General features: G+C 49.8%; 7 protein-coding genes across 7 annotated transcripts; 5 read left to right on the forward strand and 2 right to left on the reverse strand.

Moving 5' to 3' along the window:
• Nucleotides 1-80: 80 nt before the first annotated feature.
• On the reverse strand, nt 81-1,861 carry BDR25DRAFT_322639 (MFS general substrate transporter; the record flags this gene model as incomplete). The annotated part of the gene is made up of 3 exons (XM_033692048.1): nt 81-1,388; nt 1,593-1,644; nt 1,698-1,861. 3 exons carry the CDS (start codon nt 1,859-1,861, stop codon nt 81-83), a joined length of 1,524 nt encoding a protein of 507 aa, XP_033552279.1.
• Nucleotides 1,862-3,221: 1,360 nt separating this feature from the next.
• Nucleotides 3,222-5,319, forward strand: BDR25DRAFT_279503 (uncharacterized protein). Its single transcript, XM_033687758.1, has 3 exons — nt 3,222-3,937; nt 3,995-4,278; nt 4,336-5,319. Exons 1-3 carry the CDS (start codon nt 3,375-3,377, stop codon nt 5,262-5,264), a joined length of 1,776 nt encoding a protein of 591 aa, XP_033552280.1. The 5' UTR covers nt 3,222-3,374; the 3' UTR covers nt 5,265-5,319.
• A 415-nt stretch (nt 5,320-5,734) lies between these two features.
• BDR25DRAFT_322640 (Actin/actin-like protein) lies at nt 5,735-7,061 on the forward strand (the record flags this gene model as incomplete). Its single annotated transcript, XM_033692049.1, has 4 exons — nt 5,735-6,040; nt 6,119-6,574; nt 6,630-6,944; nt 6,999-7,061. 4 exons carry the CDS (start codon nt 5,735-5,737, stop codon nt 7,059-7,061), a joined length of 1,140 nt encoding a protein of 379 aa, XP_033552281.1.
• A 1,780-nt stretch (nt 7,062-8,841) lies between these two features.
• On the forward strand, nt 8,842-9,613 carry BDR25DRAFT_102789 (uncharacterized protein). The gene has a single exon (XM_033683466.1). The coding sequence runs from the start codon at nt 8,947-8,949 to the stop codon at nt 9,403-9,405; it is 459 nt and encodes a 152-aa protein (XP_033552282.1). The 5' UTR covers nt 8,842-8,946; the 3' UTR covers nt 9,406-9,613.
• Nucleotides 9,446-9,879, forward strand: BDR25DRAFT_102767 (uncharacterized protein). Its single transcript, XM_033683465.1, has one exon. The coding sequence runs from the start codon at nt 9,600-9,602 to the stop codon at nt 9,834-9,836; it is 237 nt and encodes a 78-aa protein (XP_033552283.1). The 5' UTR covers nt 9,446-9,599; the 3' UTR covers nt 9,837-9,879.
• A 968-nt stretch (nt 9,880-10,847) lies between these two features.
• Nucleotides 10,848-13,594, reverse strand: BDR25DRAFT_301108 (uncharacterized protein). Its single transcript, XM_033689504.1, has 3 exons — nt 13,100-13,594; nt 12,261-12,749; nt 10,848-12,071 (listed from the first exon to the last, which is right to left on the reverse strand). The coding sequence occupies exons 1-3, from the start codon at nt 13,547-13,549 to the stop codon at nt 10,878-10,880; spliced, it is 2,133 nt and encodes a 710-aa protein (XP_033552284.1). The 5' UTR covers nt 13,550-13,594; the 3' UTR covers nt 10,848-10,877.
• Nucleotides 13,595-14,198: 604 nt separating this feature from the next.
• On the forward strand, nt 14,199-16,209 carry BDR25DRAFT_279511 (MFS general substrate transporter). Its single transcript, XM_033687759.1, has 7 exons — nt 14,199-14,621; nt 14,684-15,026; nt 15,080-15,379; nt 15,429-15,667; nt 15,724-15,890; nt 15,949-16,027; nt 16,103-16,209. The coding sequence occupies exons 1-7, from the start codon at nt 14,374-14,376 to the stop codon at nt 16,167-16,169; spliced, it is 1,443 nt and encodes a 480-aa protein (XP_033552285.1). The 5' UTR covers nt 14,199-14,373; the 3' UTR covers nt 16,170-16,209.
• Nucleotides 16,210-16,287: the final 78 nt, after the last annotated feature.

Below are 16,287 nucleotides of genomic sequence, written 5' to 3' on the forward strand. Positions count from 1 at the left end.
TAATGATATATTTACAGAGCCTGCCTAATAGAGTGGAGACTTTATTTCTTTATACGGCTCAGACAATCCATTTAAGAAGGCTATGCACCCTCGGCGACCATCAAGTTCTTCCCCTTCACACTCACCCACTCTGGCCCCCAAGCAAAGCACCATGCAGTAGCTGTAATTGCAGCTCCCAGATAGAAAGGGCTCAAGATGGCGGAGTTGTAAGATTGAATCACACCAGGCAACTGCTCAGGAGTAACCGCAGATCTAATAGCGGTAGTGCCCGCGGCTAACAATTTCCCAACATCGACGCCTGGAACATCCTTCACAAGCTCCTTAACCAATCGTTCGTTAAATATTGTCTGCGAAATACCGGCGAACAGGGCACCCCCAAACATTTGGAAGAATGTGACAGTTGATATACCGATCGGGGTCTTCGCGGCGTCGAGAACGGCCTGTACTGCAACTAGTGGTGTTGTCATGAACATTCCGGTGCCGAGCCCGTAGATTACTTGATAACCAATCCACTTGGAATTTGAGGTGCCGGCGTCAAAAGTTGTGAAAAGACCGGAGCTTATCGACATGAGAGCTGTTCCGACGAGGAGCCACGGATTGTAGTAGCCGAGTTTTGTAATCAGCGTTCCAGAAATGATGCTAGAGACAACTTGGCCGAGCATGGTGGGCAAAAGATTGACACCAGAAGTCGTGGGCGACACTCCCTTGACTGCTTGAAACCATTCCGGTAGCCACACACCCAGGATTATCTGCGCGCCCATTGCAAACATAGCGCAAAGACTTCCGGAGAGGACTGTTCGCTGGAGAAGAATCGAAGGCGGAAGCATTGCTTCGTCCCCGCGTCGCCATTCCCACACTGCGAAGATCACGAGAATGACGCCGGCACCAACAAAGAGACCGATAATCCTGGCGGAGCTCCATGGATATGAGACACCTCCCCATTGAAGAGCGATGAGGATCATGACGATTCCTGGTATGAAGAGTATAGCGCCGATGATGTCGAGTCTTTTGATTCTCTCGCTAATTCCGGCTTCCTCGACAGCTCTTACCGGAGGGTTGAACACGAAAACAAGCGCAAATATTGTCACGGCGCCAACGGGAAGATTAATGTAGAAAACCCATCTCCATGACACGTGTTCCGTGAACCCTCCGCCAACGAGTGGACCTGCAATTGTTGCGACACCAAAGAGGGAGTAGAGAACGCCGGTGTACATTGGGCGAAGACGAAGAGTCACAATGACCGCGAGGATAGAGAGGGTCCCAGACATGAGTCCAGCTGATCCCGACCCAGCTATTGCCCGACCGATGATGAGCATGTTGGAGGAGGTGGCCGCCGCGGATAGGAGGGTACCAAATTCGAAGATGAAGAAAAAAGTCAAGAAGGCCCACTGAATTTCTTAGCTCGGGCTGGTAATAGTAAGGTGGAAGAGTACTTCATGTTGGCGCCTACCACGGAACAAGACAGGGTTGATTGAGGATAGAAACCTGCATCACAAGATGTTCCTCTTGATTTTAGGAGGAGGATTGAGGGTTAAACCTTTTCTTGCTAATGTCCCGTAGTATATGCTGACATGTCGTAATGAGGTACACACCTTTAGAGAGAAGTTCGCATAAAGCTTCCCAGAAAGGGGCTGTAGGGAGCACCTTACACAAAGGTTAGTTGCATTGAAACAAACACCATAGACATTGAGACTTACAATGTGAGCATATAGGCACTAGTGTACCATCCTATATCCTCAGTAGAATGGAACTTCTCCGTGATCTTTGGATTCGCTGTGGTTATGACTGACATGTCTAACGCCGTAAGGAAGACCGCTACCGCAAGACCAAATATAAGGATGTGAAGTTTGACGCCTGACATAAAGTGTCCCTCGGATTTTTCGCCATCTACAGGAAGGTTCCCAGCGATGGAATTGGGAGTAGATGGACTCTTTACTTTCTCATCCACGAGAGACGGTTCTTGTAGCTGGGATTCCATGGTAGACTAGTCTTTAGCTTGAGAAGTAGCAGAAATAATAGAATGATTCAGAGCTAATGGAACACAAGACAACACTTAATCTGGAGAAGATATGAGTAAAGTACAGGGCACTGAAAGAAGCGTGATGGAGAAATTTTCTTTAAGTACTGAACGATTCATACCTCGGAATCAGGCCGGTGTTCTTCGTCCGCAGGATTGAGAGAAATAGTACAGCCGATAACTGCGGCCTTACCAGGCGCCACGCCATTCTTGATACTTTGTCCAGTCCACTTTACGGCTGGGACCTAGGGTGAAATGGGGCCGGAACGGCTTCGGAGGGGATATACGTCTCCAGATTCCGCTAGGGACGTGCTGAAGGCAAAAAAAAAGTTTAAGCACTGGTTGTGCGGAGGTATAGAATAGTCTCCCAGTGCCATTGTACGTGTTCCAGGTTTGAGGAAGTAGGACTTCAGGGGGCATTCTTGGAAGCTGAGACGGAAGTCGGGTAATTTTGGGTTCCGTTCCCGTCGGAGCTTTGGTAAGTGGACCGTGCAATCTGCTTCTTCACCATCCAACAACCCACTCATCCTCCCACCTCATCCAGAAATGCTTCGCTCACATTCCCCCCGACGGAAGTCGGGCCACTGTTCTGTTCAATCGAAACGTTCTTATCTCGTGCTCGTTAAGGATGCCGGAAGAGAGTGCAAAGAAGCGCAAAGCCTGCCAAAATTGCACACGGGCTAAGGCGAAGTGTTCACCATTCGAAAACCGGTCAGATCTTTGTCATAGGTGTCAAAGATTGAAGAAGCAATGTGTTTTTGAAGATGCTGCGAGAAGGAGGGGCCCAAAGACACGCTCGTAAGTTTAAATTCTATTGGGGATTCATCACTGTGTTCCCCGCCATCAACCAAACCAAGCAAGTACCATGACCTGCTTGCTTGTTGATGTAGCTTGTCGGCATTATGCGCATCCCAACAAGGGTTGCGTTGTTTCTCCACCAACGGAACATTAGGGGGATTTGATTTGCAACAGAAATCAGCATCCTCTTACTATCCTCCCGAATTTTGGTATGAAGGTTGATAGATCTGATATTCCATGCTTTTGATCCGTGGTATGCGATAATATGCTGCGGTCGGGGGTCCCGTTAGCCTGAACCTTTATGAGATAACGAGTGCTCATTTGATGCTCCGGTGGTTCTTTGTGCTGGTGTCATCTTTGGATGTCGGCTGATTCTCGAGGCAGGCGTGTCAAGCAATTAGAGGAACGCGTGGCGAACCTTATTACCATTCTGGAGGCTAATGGACAAGCCACACACAGCAAACCTGCTATATCCACGTCCCCTGTTCTAAGTGGCATCTTCGCCGACCCAGTGGCCTCAGCGGATGCAAGCAATTCTACCGCGGATTCAACAGGCCAAATGGAGACACCAGAGACCCAATCCGTCAGTGATGATATTCCCGACACATTCGATCCTATTGAAGCGGGCCTTCTAGATCAGCGAGGTGCTTCGATGCTTCTCGAGGAATTCCGGAACGTATGTTCATGGTCATTCCCGTTTGTTATAATTCCAGAGGCGACAAATGTAGACGATCTTCGTCACCGCAGACCCTTCTTGTTCCACGCCCTCATGACAACAATGACCTACAAAACCCCCGCGATCCAACGTGTCCTCGCCGAGGAGCTAAGAGCGCAAATTGCTTCCCGCATTATTACGCATTCACACAAAACGCTGGAAATCCTTCAAGGCTTATTGGTCCACGCTGCTTGGTATCATTTCTTCTTCCGTGCATACAATCAGCAGCTAGCCATCATCCTACAGCTCTGTGTTGCCATGATACAGGATCTTGGACTCTCAAGGAATCCGAAAGAGAAGTCACGGAACTTGACGCTGTCTGAGCACCACACTGGGATGCCCTTCAAGACGCAGCGTTCTGCTGACGAGAAACGGGCCTTTTTAGGAACATTTTACCTAGTTAGCGCGTAAGTGCGAAGCCCGAGAGATACAGAAATTGAATTATCGCTGAAACGTTCCCACAGGTTTGCACACGCATGGCGGAAACGTGCGACCATGACACATACAAAATTTATGGCACAATGTTGTCACTCTCTTGCAGAGAGACACGAAGTACCTACTGATGGAATGATTACCCCGCTCGTTCAGTTGGGCGAGTTAATGTGTCGTATTAATGAGTACTACTCATACGACGACATCGAAAATGCGGAAATTCGAGGGGAGCTGTTTCTTGACATGTCAACGAAGAGTTTCCGCTGTGAACTTGAGCGGATGAAAGATGCTATACCTGAGGCGCTTCAACAGAATAGTGAGTTGCCTTCGATTGCGGTACGGTATCAATAGGCTGATGTTGAGTGACAACCAGCAACATTAAGCCTTCAATTCCGTCTACTCGACTTGTGGATCCATGAATGCTCCCTCCACAGCTTTCTCTGGAACTCGTCGGACCAAAAGAGCCCCCTACAGATCTCTCAACTCAGAATCAAAATGCTCAGCCATTGCGTCCAAAATATCAAGGGATACCTTAACACCTTGCTCGACTGCCAGCAAACGGCTCTTTACCCCCTCGCATTCCCCGCCTGGTCGGGCTGGTTCTACGCTATCATCGTTGTATGCAAGCTCGTGTTCTTACAAGACAATGAGCGCCAAGGCAAGACAACGATGAGCTCCGTTCCGCAAGAATTAAGTAGCCTCCTACCCGGGCATTTTGGACCTGGCGCACCTCACGACTTCTGTGCCTTGCCAGCCGAGGACCAGCCTACGTCCCCATGGGATCCTGTGTCCGTGGCAAAAGAAACACAAATTCGAGAACTCTTCGAGAAGTTCATCGACAAGTTGGAATTCACGTTCCCGTATGATGCTTTTGAGTTCGCTACTCCTGATGATGCAACGGCAGAGAAAGAGAAAGAGGATCGCGACCCGCTGTTCAGTATTGCTTGGCTTCAACGAAGTCTGCTTTATGGCTTTTCCAAGAAGATGAAAGAATATACAACGAGGACTGCGTCAAAGCCCACGGCTAATCCCGTTATAAGCCCCTCCTCGAACCCGAGCCTGCAACCAAACCCTTCGTTTGCACCCGCTCCGGCCCCCGCGCCGAGCTCTTCGTCACAACCCGGGAGTTATCTGTTGGAGCAAATGCGTAGCCACCCGATCCCGCTAATCCAGTCCCTTCATTTCAACACCATGAACTTTGATAGTGTAGCTTTGCCTATGGCTCCAATGCTACAGGAGGATGCCTTCGACGATTGGATGTGGGATTCTATGATGGAGGATTTCAGTTTCCCAAATTTGTAGTATAAGGCAGTAAGGAAATTAGACTTGAGCCTAGCACAGCTTGGACGTTTGGGACAGACAGCACAGCATCACAGTCTAAACCCGGAACTTACTAGAGATGCATCTAGCCTTCAAAATAGATCAACTATGGCTAGGCTACTGAATCCACATTGCAATTTAAGCCGTTAACCTGTTGCTGAGTTTAGGCATCCTGTAGCATGCATGGTGACCTACTAAGACACAGGATGCCGTTGCTGAAAGTGAGTACCCCGAAGCGGCAAGGCGCCCGCTTCACGTGATGCGCTAACGAGCTAATCCCTGTCTGCTGCTCGCGTTGTGAACTATTCGCGACTTGAAACTTCGGGAGCGTCGAAACATGCACTCACCACCATAGCAGCGCCTTTACCTACAGCTTCATCGCCATCTCCTCGCTTCTTCCTAGGTTTCTCCGCGTCTCTAATATACAGCTCCACCCCACTGCCGCCCTCGCAATGGGCTCCCGACTTCACAACGCTCCCATCGTGCTGGACAACGGCAGTGGCACCATCCGAGCGGGCTTTGCAGGACAAGACGTGCCTAAATGCTTCTTCCCTTCCTTTGTCGGCCGGCCGAAACATGTGCGGACAATGGCAGGAGCCCTGGAAGGCGATGTTTTCATTGGCCCGCAAGCGCAGCAGTATAGGGGCCTGTTCAAAATCAACTATCCACTAGAGCATGGCATAGTCACAGATTGGGATGATATGGAGAGAATATGGCAGTACGTGTATACGGAAGAGTTGAAGACGGTTAGCGAGGATGTGAGTAGCGAGTCTGTCTCCAGAGCCGTGTGACAGCCCAGTCCAGGATGCACGCTAACAGCTTCCTTCATTTGACAGCATCCGGTGCTCCTAACAGAACCTCCATTAAATCCTCGAGAGAACCGGGACACGGCTGCGCAAATACTGTTCGAGACCTTCAACGTCCCCGCTCTCTACGCCTCTGTCCAGGCCGTCCTCTCACTATATGCTTCCGGGAAAACTACTGGAATAGTCCTGGACTCGGGCGACGGAGTGTCACATGCGGTGCCTGTCTTCCAGGGATTCGCTATCCCCAACAGTATCAGACGCATCGACGTGGCAGGGCGAGACGTGACAGAGCACCTGCAGCAATTGCTCAGGAAAAGCGGGCGCATTTTCCACACCAGCGCAGAGAAAGAGACAGTCAAGCAAATCAAAGAGGCAACGTGCTATGTTGCGTTGGACCCCGCAAAGGAGGAGAAGGAGTGGTCTGGCACAGCGAGGACGGACGGGAAGAGCGTCGAGTACACGTTGCCAGATGGTCAGAAGTTGAAGGTAAGAGAATTATGCCGTACAACATCGAGCGCATAAGCTAATAACATATTCCTAGGTTGGCGCTGAGCGATTCCGGGCACCGGAGATTCTCTTTAATCCTGAGTTAATTGGACTCGAATATCCCGGCGTCCATCAGATCGTCGTCGAGGCCATCCAGCGGACCGATATGGACCTCCGCAAAGCCTTGTACGGAAACATTGTGCTGTCTGGAGGCTCCACGCTGACGGCCGGCTTCGGGAAAAGGTTGCTGCACGAGGTGCAACGGTTGGCAGTGAAGGACATGCGAATCAAAATATTAGCTCCACCGGAGAGGATATACACCACGTGGACGGGGGGAAGTATCCTCGCTGGACTGAGTACTTTCAAGAAGGTGAGCTCTGGTGCCATCGACAAGGTTTCTGATGCAAGGCTAACAGTTCACTAGATGTGGGTCGAGAAGGACGAATGGCAGGAAAACCCAGATATCATCCACACCAAATTCGCCTAGAGACCCCGTTGTGGCACTGCAGGCAGCGATTCGCTTCATCTGCGGTTCTCCACCGGCGTCCGCCTTCCCGCCTCCGCAAAACTCAAGACAGGTTCGGAAGGCTGCATGACGCTTGGGCTCCGCTTTAGTCATGGAATCGGATCTTCAAACCCGGGCACCAAACACGACGAAGCTACTTTTCCACTCTGGGGACGTCCGGATATTCGAGCGGATCTACGTGTCAGACCAATTTGCGCCGCTTCTCCTGAGCCTGTGCAACCTGAATCTGCGGGTACTTACATGTCGTCTAATTCCCCGCATTTTGTTGAGCGTTTGTTTGACCGCATTTTTCTCGTCAGGGTGTTTCTGTTACTTAAGTTTTCTCACGGCATGAGCATCTATTGTTGCGTGCGCAGTGTGAGGATAAGGATTGAGCGCTGCAGAGCATGCATGGCGTTTTAGTGCTGAACGGGATACCCTATAATTTGGAGGCATGTATGATTCAGAGAAGTGATTTGGGGAATTTGACAACGTGTACAAAGAACGGTGAGGAAAGGGGGAGTCGAGAATCCAGTCGATGCCAAGGATCGTGAGTTTTTTTTGGTCATAGCACATCGGGTGACTTGGTGTTGGAAATGAAAGTGATGCGACGCTGCGGGGCGAGGAGCCAGGCACGCCGCACGCAGCCCAGTTCCACGACGCTACTGGCTGGCTGGCCGATATTTTCAGCGCTGAATTGTTTGTTAAAGCACCAATGCAGGAGCGACAGCGAAATGGGCTCATGCCGCATGCTTTGGCGATGGAGCCGCTGTGCTGGAATTGCCGCTGAGGTCGTTGTGCCTGGTGACCCGTTCCTGTCTTGTGTTCGCCGCCTCGTCCAACTTTTCGGGCGCCGACGAGCTCACGATGCTCGACGTCATGCGCTGACTGGGCCTGCTCGGCTGGAAGAATGCTCGAGACTGCTTGCTCAGCTGTCGCATCTTCGGCGCGTCCTGCGATGATGGTTCATGGCTGTCTAGAGGAGCTCAGCTCTGGTTCCTGCAGCGGCGACCAGCGGCGGTCCAACAGCCTTAACAGCTCCTCCTTGTGAGCCTCAGAATGTACAATTGGCGAATCAATGAATCAAGGATTCAGAGGGATATCAACATTGGACATGAAAATCGACGCAATGGCAGCGCTCTTGGGCTCCTCTTTTCGCAGACTGGAAAATTTTCCCGCTTCTAAGTGAGCTTGGTTTGCGACACCTGGCGACATTCCAAACGACGTCTGCCTCAGCATCACGATCGCGTTTGATGGCGGCATCATTGCAAAATTTGCAGCAATATTTTCAGCGTTTCTGTTACCCCCAGGAAACCTCCTCGGACCACTCGCAGCGCTGAGCTGCAGTCAGGTGGCAGCCCGACAAGGCACACTATTACGCGATGGATACCAGCGCCAAGTCCGGTCGAGTGCTGGACCGAAGCGTGTCGCCCAGCGCCGAAGCTCCTGTCTGCTCTTCGTCTGCGTATCCGAGTGGCCGCATGATCATGGACATGCCGTTAACTGCAAAGCGCTGCCTCGTCCCAGGGGCTGGCGTGCGTGATCCTGTGGTGCTGTGTCATGATGATTTTGGATCATTCCGTTCTGGCGCAGAATTTTCTAGGCTGGTCTACCACAGCCATGCTGGTGCTCCAGCTCTGGGGAGAAGAGTCAGATGAAAGGTATATAAGAGATCCCCCAGACCAGGAGCTGTGCTGTTTTTATCCATCATACCATCAGTCACATCATCAGATCCTCGAGTTTCCCAGATCACACTACCAGAATCAGCGGCACTCTATAAATTCGCCACTCGTCAAACTTAGCAACTAGGTCAACACCAAACATCAGCCTCAACAACCAACCACAAAAACAGATCTACAACTCCAAAATGCCATCCTACCATATCACCGAGCCCCACCCATCCATCCCCGCCTCCCACTACTACCACGCCGGACGAGGTGGTGCCGGAAACATCACTCGTGTTAACCCAAAGCACGTGACTTCCGGCCCTGATGCCTCTGGACCCGCTTCCCTCGTCAAGCTCACTCCTCCTCCATCCAACGCACTTTTCACTACAGGCCGTGGTGGTGCAGGAAATGTCCATCGCGAGAAGGAGCGCGCCATGTTCAGTTTCGACGAGGAACTTGCCCAGCAAGAGCGCTTGAGGGAGCACGCAGCCCCTGTCTACCACATCGGCCGTGGCGGCGCAGGAAACCTCGTTGATGAGATGCATCCACGTACTTCACGCCAGAACTCGACATCCTCTACGGACTCGGCTGAAAGCGGAGTCAGGCACTCGATCGAAGGCGCTTGGCACCGGGTTAGCAAGCAGTTCTCTCGCCAGTAAAGTTTGACTGAGCGATAAATGAATCTTGCATTGCATCTCGACACAGCATGTTGCTTACTTTATCCTCTGGTTCTTTCGACCGGATCATGCTTTCGCGATTTTACGGACGGACGGGGTTGGGGGAGTTTTCACATCAACGCGATGACGAGCTGGTTCTGATTCTCGACATCGGCATATTGATATCATGAGCATGCATGGCGTCTGGAAAGTTTTTACATTCCTGTTTTCCGTACCTTTTTACCCGGCATCTTCGCTCTCTATTCCATGTAAAGCATCTTAGCCGCCAGCCAGAAAAGTGGGTTTTTGTCATTTTTCTGTTTTACCAACACATCACAACCAGCGAGGAGTATGGTTACGACCAGATCCTCGGAAGAGGGCTTAACATTTTTACTGCACAACCAGCGGCGGATATACCCTTTAGATGCCGGTGAGGGCTTGGACTTGAAGTCCCATTTCAATTCTCCTCCGCATGGATTTGCTTAGGGACGGTGGGAGGTCTTCTGTATGAGCGATAGGTTTTAGTGTATTGGATAAAATACGTAGTAATAATGGACGCGACTACCGTTCTTGCACCGTTCAGATTTCTTTCTGCATCAATTGTCAAGGGTCATACTCACCACTCTACTCCACATTGTTGCCTTGCTGCTTAAGAAGGCTTGATTCAGAAGATGTGTGCAACCCTTCATTCCAACTCTATGGTTCAGGTCTCCGTCCTCTGAGGCTACAGTAATCCTATTGTTGAAAGGCATCTGCATGCATGCTTCCCCGCAGATCTCGACGCTAGGCTATGTAGTATCGACAAGCTGCACGTATTTGATGAGCATGAGTACAGTAGATGTCGGCCATCATTCTGATGCCGATCTCCACAAACACATCGCATACAATTCGGCATTGAGCGGTCATAGTGACGGTGATGCAAATGGTGAGACAGGGTTGGCGTGAGGAGATATCTCACCACAACGCCACAAGCGAGCCGCGCCACACTCTGGAAGTTGGCTTTGGACCTTGTGACTTCTGGGCGGACAGAGCTTGTTGGTCACGATGCCTGACGTAAACGCTCCACTCGGATCGGGAAATCTGACGTGAAAGATTTTAATGAGGAACCATGGATTCCGTTATAGTACCCATGCTACAGCATCTACAGTATGCACGGTCTAGTATTGCCTTGATGACGTCATGAATTTTGTCAAGCAGGTTGATAGAAAGAATCTTACTGTGTTGATGTGCCGAGGTTTGTGGTGGTCTATTGTAGCATTTGCAGTAAGGGATGAAGAAAGCTTTGCTTTGAATTGCACTGGTTGCTGTATAAGATAAAATGCCTTTAAGATTCTGGGAATATAAATCTATATATAGATAGTATAGGACATGATTAAACGCTATTCTATGGGCTATACAGGAAGTCAAGAGGAACCTAGCTTCTGCTAGAATTCACTTCCTTGCTATTTTCAGTCATAACCAACAACATATCAGTACTACCACCAACTAAGAACTCCCGTATGGCTGTGCGTCTGAAAATCCATACTCTCTTGCTGGGAGGAGAGCTCAGGCTGAAAGCTCTGAATCCAAGTATCCAACTGCTCCCAATTCATCTCATCACCGAATTCTGTCCCGGAGAACAGGAATGGATCTCCTAACAAACCATCTTCATGCGGCGCCGACTGCGTATGCTCCTCAACTGGGTTGAGGCCAGTATTCTCGTAACCTGAATCGAACGTAGAGGGCGCATCGCTTAGTTCGCCTCTCGACCCCTGACTAGCCTCCAGAGCTTGCTTTCTCGCATGGCGGGCTCGCTTAACTAGTTTTAATAGCGGCTGCAAGATTGCACTCTTTTTCTCCTTCTGCGCACCCGGAAGACTTCCAGCGTCTTCGCTACTATCATGGCCCCAGTCACTAAATACCACATCAAGCACTGCCCAGGCTCGATCCACAGCAGGGCCGCGGGTGTGCTTACAGAGTTCGATCAAGAGGTAGGCTATAGCGTGCCATTTCGTATCCCTACAACGGAAGAACCATCCGAATTGACGAACATCGTCGGGAAATTGATGCGTAATCTCAAGCACGTCGGCGTTATAAAAGAGAAGAGGCTCGTTTATTCCTCCCTGTTCCACTTCATCATTTTGTTGGGATGCATCGTACTTGATCTTCCACAACTTGGCAATGAGAAGTCGCATCCCACGATACAAGAGGTAGTGGAGGTGTGAATTTTCGTTAGGGTAGGTGAGGTAAGTTTCTTCGTAACGGCGGATCTGGTCCCGGGACAAGGTTTCGATCTCACTGGAATTTAGGGGTGGGTTTCTATACCGACAACGTTTTACCTTGAGTATGGTATCGGCCATTTCAATCTTCACCAGACTTGCTGTCATCTCAGTGAATTCAGTCCTTGGAGCGACGGTTTCTGTGTTGCCTTCATTGAGATCCGAGTCATTGATGTGCAGGGGATATCTGGTATCCATGGCTAAAGGCACATGAGGTTCAAGACCACAGTCTTCGGAAATACGAATATCGAGCTGGCAAAGATACCACCAGACACGGCGGCGCACTTCAGTCTCAATAGCACCAAGAGAGAACGAAGAGCTATCGGAGTGCATGCCCATGGCCTGGGCGACACTGAGGGCTATGCCACTAACCATCCAAGTTGAACGAGTATTGTTCCAAGGAGTGCAAACCTAACTCCGTTAGTAATATAGCGGAGAGTGACTACTAAGAGATGTGGAGATGCTAGGGGTGGATTGGTATTACGGATATAAGAGGTAAAATGTGTGTTAAATAGGGAGTAAAAACTATTTCTCATTTTCTGAGAATTCACTACAACGCGCGAGAGATAGCACTCAGGGGACAGGAGAGTTGAGACGTACAATAAATAGAATGAGGGCTTGTAAGACAACTACTTCTTGGGTTGTCATCCATCCTGCTTGAGCGAGAGCCTGTTCGAGGGCGTATCGATATTTTTTAAGAAGTGTGCTCTTCTCCTCCTTGTGTAGTTTCAAACATTCTTCCGCTGGCATGGTCGTAATTGTAGCAAACCAAATAGCGAATAGAAGCACTTCGGAGGAGGGACTTAATCCTTCCAGGTCTCTAGAAGCGCTTATAACGAAAGTTTCCACTGTTGGCTTGTACAGTATTTTGACCAAGATGTCCACATTGAGAACGTAGTACTTCCAAAGCGTGTTCATTACTTCAGGGGGTGGGTGGTAAGTTCGAAGACTTTGCATTATGTGCGACGTGCCGAGTAGGGAGCTGTATTCAAGTTTGGGTTTCGGCCGTGCTGATGGCAGACACTGTGAGCTCGCTCCTTCATCTTTGGCGCTAGAATCAGCAGCAAGGACAGATTCAAGGTCAGCCACCTATTGATGTTAGCTTCGGTTGAAAATACGGAGGGTGATCTGGAGCATGCTGGCACCCGCCGTGAAACCTAACAGGATAAATTTGAATTGTTGAACCTCTTACTAGAATTAGAGAGAATAGGAAGCGAACGAAGATAGCTGCAATACATGAGATCCTCAATATGTTCTAGGACTTGCGCTAAAATGCAGTGGTGCATTTTGTCACTCAACGTAGAGCACAACAAATTGATTTAGGACAGAAATTGATAGTTATCCTGTTAACTTTCCCTCTAATCCTAGCAAGGGGTGTAACTGCTCAAATCTTCTCTAATACAGAGGGGTAGGCGATATTATGCGGGGAGAGCTCCTACCTGATTCGCCTTGTCGCTGTTGATATATCGCGACTTGCCTTGAGCCACAAATAGTCTTCCATGATCTTCTGGCCCGGAGTCAAAACGGGCCTCGAACTTAGAGTCACGCATCTCTCGTGGAATGACAAGATCATCTTCATCGTCACTTCTAGATTCATCACGTGAATCGAGGGTGTGTTTTGGACCGGGACTCGCCTCTCTCGCATCATGCGCAGTTCTTTCAGCGGGAAGAAGCCGTCTTTGCGGTGCTGGTTCAGGGTGCACCTTCTGACTGTTCCGCGGCCGCCGAGCTAAGTAGGTACACTGAACGCTAGACTCAATGCAAAGGGCACAAGCGGGAAGTACTTTGTCGCATTTGACCTTGCGCATCCGACACCTCTTACAGGCATATTGATGGAGCCATGGCACCTGTGCTGCCGGATGTGCTGTTGTTGAGGCTTGTCGGGACATGTAGAGAAAATGGTAAGAATGATTAGCTTTGCTCGTGCTAAGGCGATTAATGCAGGTGCAGTATGAGAAAGGGATGTTCAGTGACGAAGGTGTGGAGGTGCGGCACAGTTCGCAGATTACTAAGCGTCACAGTCTGTTATCTCCGGAGGCTCTACGGTCCTTAACCTTCATTACCATGTGCTTCTCAGTGTCAGGGTCCTTCTAACATTCCATTATAGCATTTACGTACCCACCGTGGACCATGCACAGAGGAGGTTCAAGCTTTTATCCCTATTGCTACGATAAGAGGGGGGCACAGATGCTCGCTCTAAGTGCACTGCCCTTGATTTTTTCCTTCATCTATAGAAGGCCAAATGCATCTTTGTCGACAAACTTCATGGCTCCGATTGGTACCTTCATACTCAAAGATCTAGGACACTATGTCGGTGGAGTGGTCTGATAGCCCTCTATAAAGAGCATTGTGGACATTGGACTTGAAATACCACACCAATGACGGATATCCGCACCAAAAGTCACGACGGAGAACTTTCAGCGATTCCTTCGCTCCCTTTGCAAACTGCGTGAGGTGAGCCAGGACCACATGAATGGAGATATGGACTTTTACAGCCAATCACAGGCCCGCACCCTGTATGAGTACTCCCCGTGCTTAGACTTCGGATTCTCGGTCTTATAGATCCTTTCGCCGTTATGCAACCAATCAGGCGCTTGCTCTCTCCCAGATCATTTCCTCAGCCAACCCACTAGACAACTAAAATGGACACCTTTAAGCCAACAATGCGCAACTCTGAAAAATCAAATTGGCCCTCGACATCCTATCCAGAAACATGGAGCAAGATACCAAACCAGAAGTTGTCGACGACAACCTTATCGATTTCGATGGCCCAGACGATCCATACCTACCTCTCAACTGGCCCTTCCGTCACAAGGTAGTCGTCACACTCCTTTATAGCCTCTGCACCATGGGAACGACTTGGGCGAGCACAGTCTACAATTCCGGGCTCTCGCAAGTGCAAGAGCAATTTCATGTTGGCAATGAGGTTGCACTCCTGGGCATGGCGCTCTATCTCGCTGGGTACTATCATCGATCTCCTCATCACTTCTCTCGTTTGCCCCAGTAACTAACTCATATCTAAGCAATGCCTTCGGACCCCTCCTCTGGGCGCCTATGTCCGAGGCCTACGGCCGCAAACTTTCTGTCTTGATACCCATCTTCGGCCTAATGGTCTTCTCATTTGCCTCTGCTGTCGCCAAAGACCTTCAAACATTACTCATAGCGCGCTTCTTCGGCGGAGTTTTTGGAGGTGCACCGCTCAGTAACGTCGGAGGCGTATTGGCGGATATCTGGCCGCCAACTCAAAGAGGTGCAGCGCTTCTCTTCTGGGGCATGGCTGTCATCGTAGGCCCACTCCTAGCTCCCATTGTCGGTGGGGCCCTGGTTATCGCCCTACCTCACACAGGTTGGAGGTGGACGGGATATGTATAATATCCCGAGATAATTCACTGGGTTGCTTGCTAACTCTCATTGAACAGCTTACCGGGACTATGCTCGCGGCTATCCTTGTCGCCAGTATGCTGTGGATTGACGAAAGCTTCCCTCCCGTCTTGCTTGCTCGGAAAGCCAACAAAATCCGCCTGGAGACCAAGAACTGGGCCATTCACTCCAAAAGTCAAGAAACGGGTACCTCTTTTAAAGAAATGTCGCGAAAGTATCTCATCGTCCCCTTCGAGATGCTCATCGATCCCATTGCCTTTTTCATCAATTTATATGCTGCGTTTTGTTATGCTATCGTTTACTTGGCCGTCATCGCCTTCCCAATCGAGTTTCAAGCGGTTAGTTCTAACCTTTTCACATCTGAAGGCTCCACTAACACCGCAACAGGTTCGTCGCTGGAACGAAGTGGTTGGTTCTCTTCCATTTCTCGCCATGACCGCTGGGGTCCTAATCGCTGCCTGTATCAACTTTTGGGGCCAGCTTTACTACCGGAAGCGCTTTATCGCCAATGGCAACAAACTTGTCCCCGAAGCTCGCCTAATGCCAATGATTATTGGGTCTTTCTTTTTTCCCGCTGGCCTCTTCATCATGGGCTGGACTGCGAAGAAAGACATCCACTGGATAGGGTGCGCATTCCTGCCATTCTCACCCTAACAGCGATTGATGCTGACCTGAGCAATAGTTTCTCCATAGGCGGTGCGTGCGTTGGCTTTGGCTTCTTCACCATCTTCCAAAGCGCTATTAGTTATCTTGTCGATACCTACCTCATGCTAGCGGCAAGTGCGCTTGCTGCGAACATGTTCATGCGTAGTATACTCGCTGCAGCATTTCCCTTGTTTGCGAAAGCCTGTACGCGACACCAGGCCTTACCTGTCTGTAGATGTATAGAACTAACTTAACTATGTAGTGTTCGATAAACTAGGCTTAGATTGGGGCATGAGTTTGCTGGGCTTCATTGCAGTAGCCATGATTCCGATTCCCTTCTTGTAGGTTTCGTTTTCAGTTGGGAACGTTTTGATGGTACAAATCGACGCCAGGGGCTGACTCATATAATTCAACAGGTTCTACATCTTTGGTAAGAGGATTCGAGCAGTGGGAAAGCGATCAAAACAGACTTTCATTCCTTGAATTATCATGTGCTTCTACCATCATCTAAGCCCATTCTAAGGAGATGGAAAAAGTCTTAGGCCGATGCAGTTTCATATTTACATCATTGAATGGTAGAAGAGCGCATTAAGAGATAGGC

This window comes from Lindgomyces ingoldianus (genome assembly GCF_010093535.1).
Source record: "Lindgomyces ingoldianus strain ATCC 200398 unplaced genomic scaffold BDR25scaffold_5, whole genome shotgun sequence".
Taxonomy (NCBI): domain Eukaryota; kingdom Fungi; phylum Ascomycota; class Dothideomycetes; order Pleosporales; family Lindgomycetaceae; genus Lindgomyces; species Lindgomyces ingoldianus.

What these genes read in the sequence shown, in the direction of transcription:
- BDR25DRAFT_279511 (XM_033687759.1), top strand. Translation starts at nt 14,374, where the DNA reads ATGGAGCAAGATACCAAACCAGAAGTTGTCGACGACAACCTTATCGAT. An exon ending in TCCCAATCGAGTTTCAAGCG is followed by an intron (nt 15,380 to 15,428) that starts GTTAGTTCTAAC and finishes ACACCGCAACAG; the next exon opens with GTTCGTCGCTGGAACGAAGT. An exon ending in AAAGACATCCACTGGATAGG is followed by an intron (nt 15,668 to 15,723) that starts GTGCGCATTCCT and finishes CCTGAGCAATAG; the next exon opens with TTTCTCCATAGGCGGTGCGT.
- BDR25DRAFT_301108 (XM_033689504.1), bottom strand. Translation starts at nt 13,549, where the DNA reads ATGTCCCGACAAGCCTCAACAACAGCACATCCGGCAGCACAGGTGCCA. An exon ending in ACAGCGACAAGGCGAATCAG is followed by an intron (nt 12,750 to 13,099) that starts GTAGGAGCTCTC and finishes TAACATCAATAG; the next exon opens with GTGGCTGACCTTGAATCTGT. An exon ending in AAGCCCTCATTCTATTTATT is followed by an intron (nt 12,072 to 12,260) that starts GTACGTCTCAAC and finishes TAACGGAGTTAG; the next exon opens with GTTTGCACTCCTTGGAACAA.
- BDR25DRAFT_279503 (XM_033687758.1), top strand. Translation starts at nt 3,375, where the DNA reads ATGGAGACACCAGAGACCCAATCCGTCAGTGATGATATTCCCGACACA. An exon ending in ACATTTTACCTAGTTAGCGC is followed by an intron (nt 3,938 to 3,994) that starts GTAAGTGCGAAG and finishes ACGTTCCCACAG; the next exon opens with GTTTGCACACGCATGGCGGA. An exon ending in TGAGGCGCTTCAACAGAATA is followed by an intron (nt 4,279 to 4,335) that starts GTGAGTTGCCTT and finishes AGTGACAACCAG; the next exon opens with CAACATTAAGCCTTCAATTC.
- BDR25DRAFT_102767 (XM_033683465.1), top strand. Translation starts at nt 9,600, where the DNA reads ATGGCGTCTGGAAAGTTTTTACATTCCTGTTTTCCGTACCTTTTTACC.
- BDR25DRAFT_102789 (XM_033683466.1), top strand. Translation starts at nt 8,947, where the DNA reads ATGCCATCCTACCATATCACCGAGCCCCACCCATCCATCCCCGCCTCC.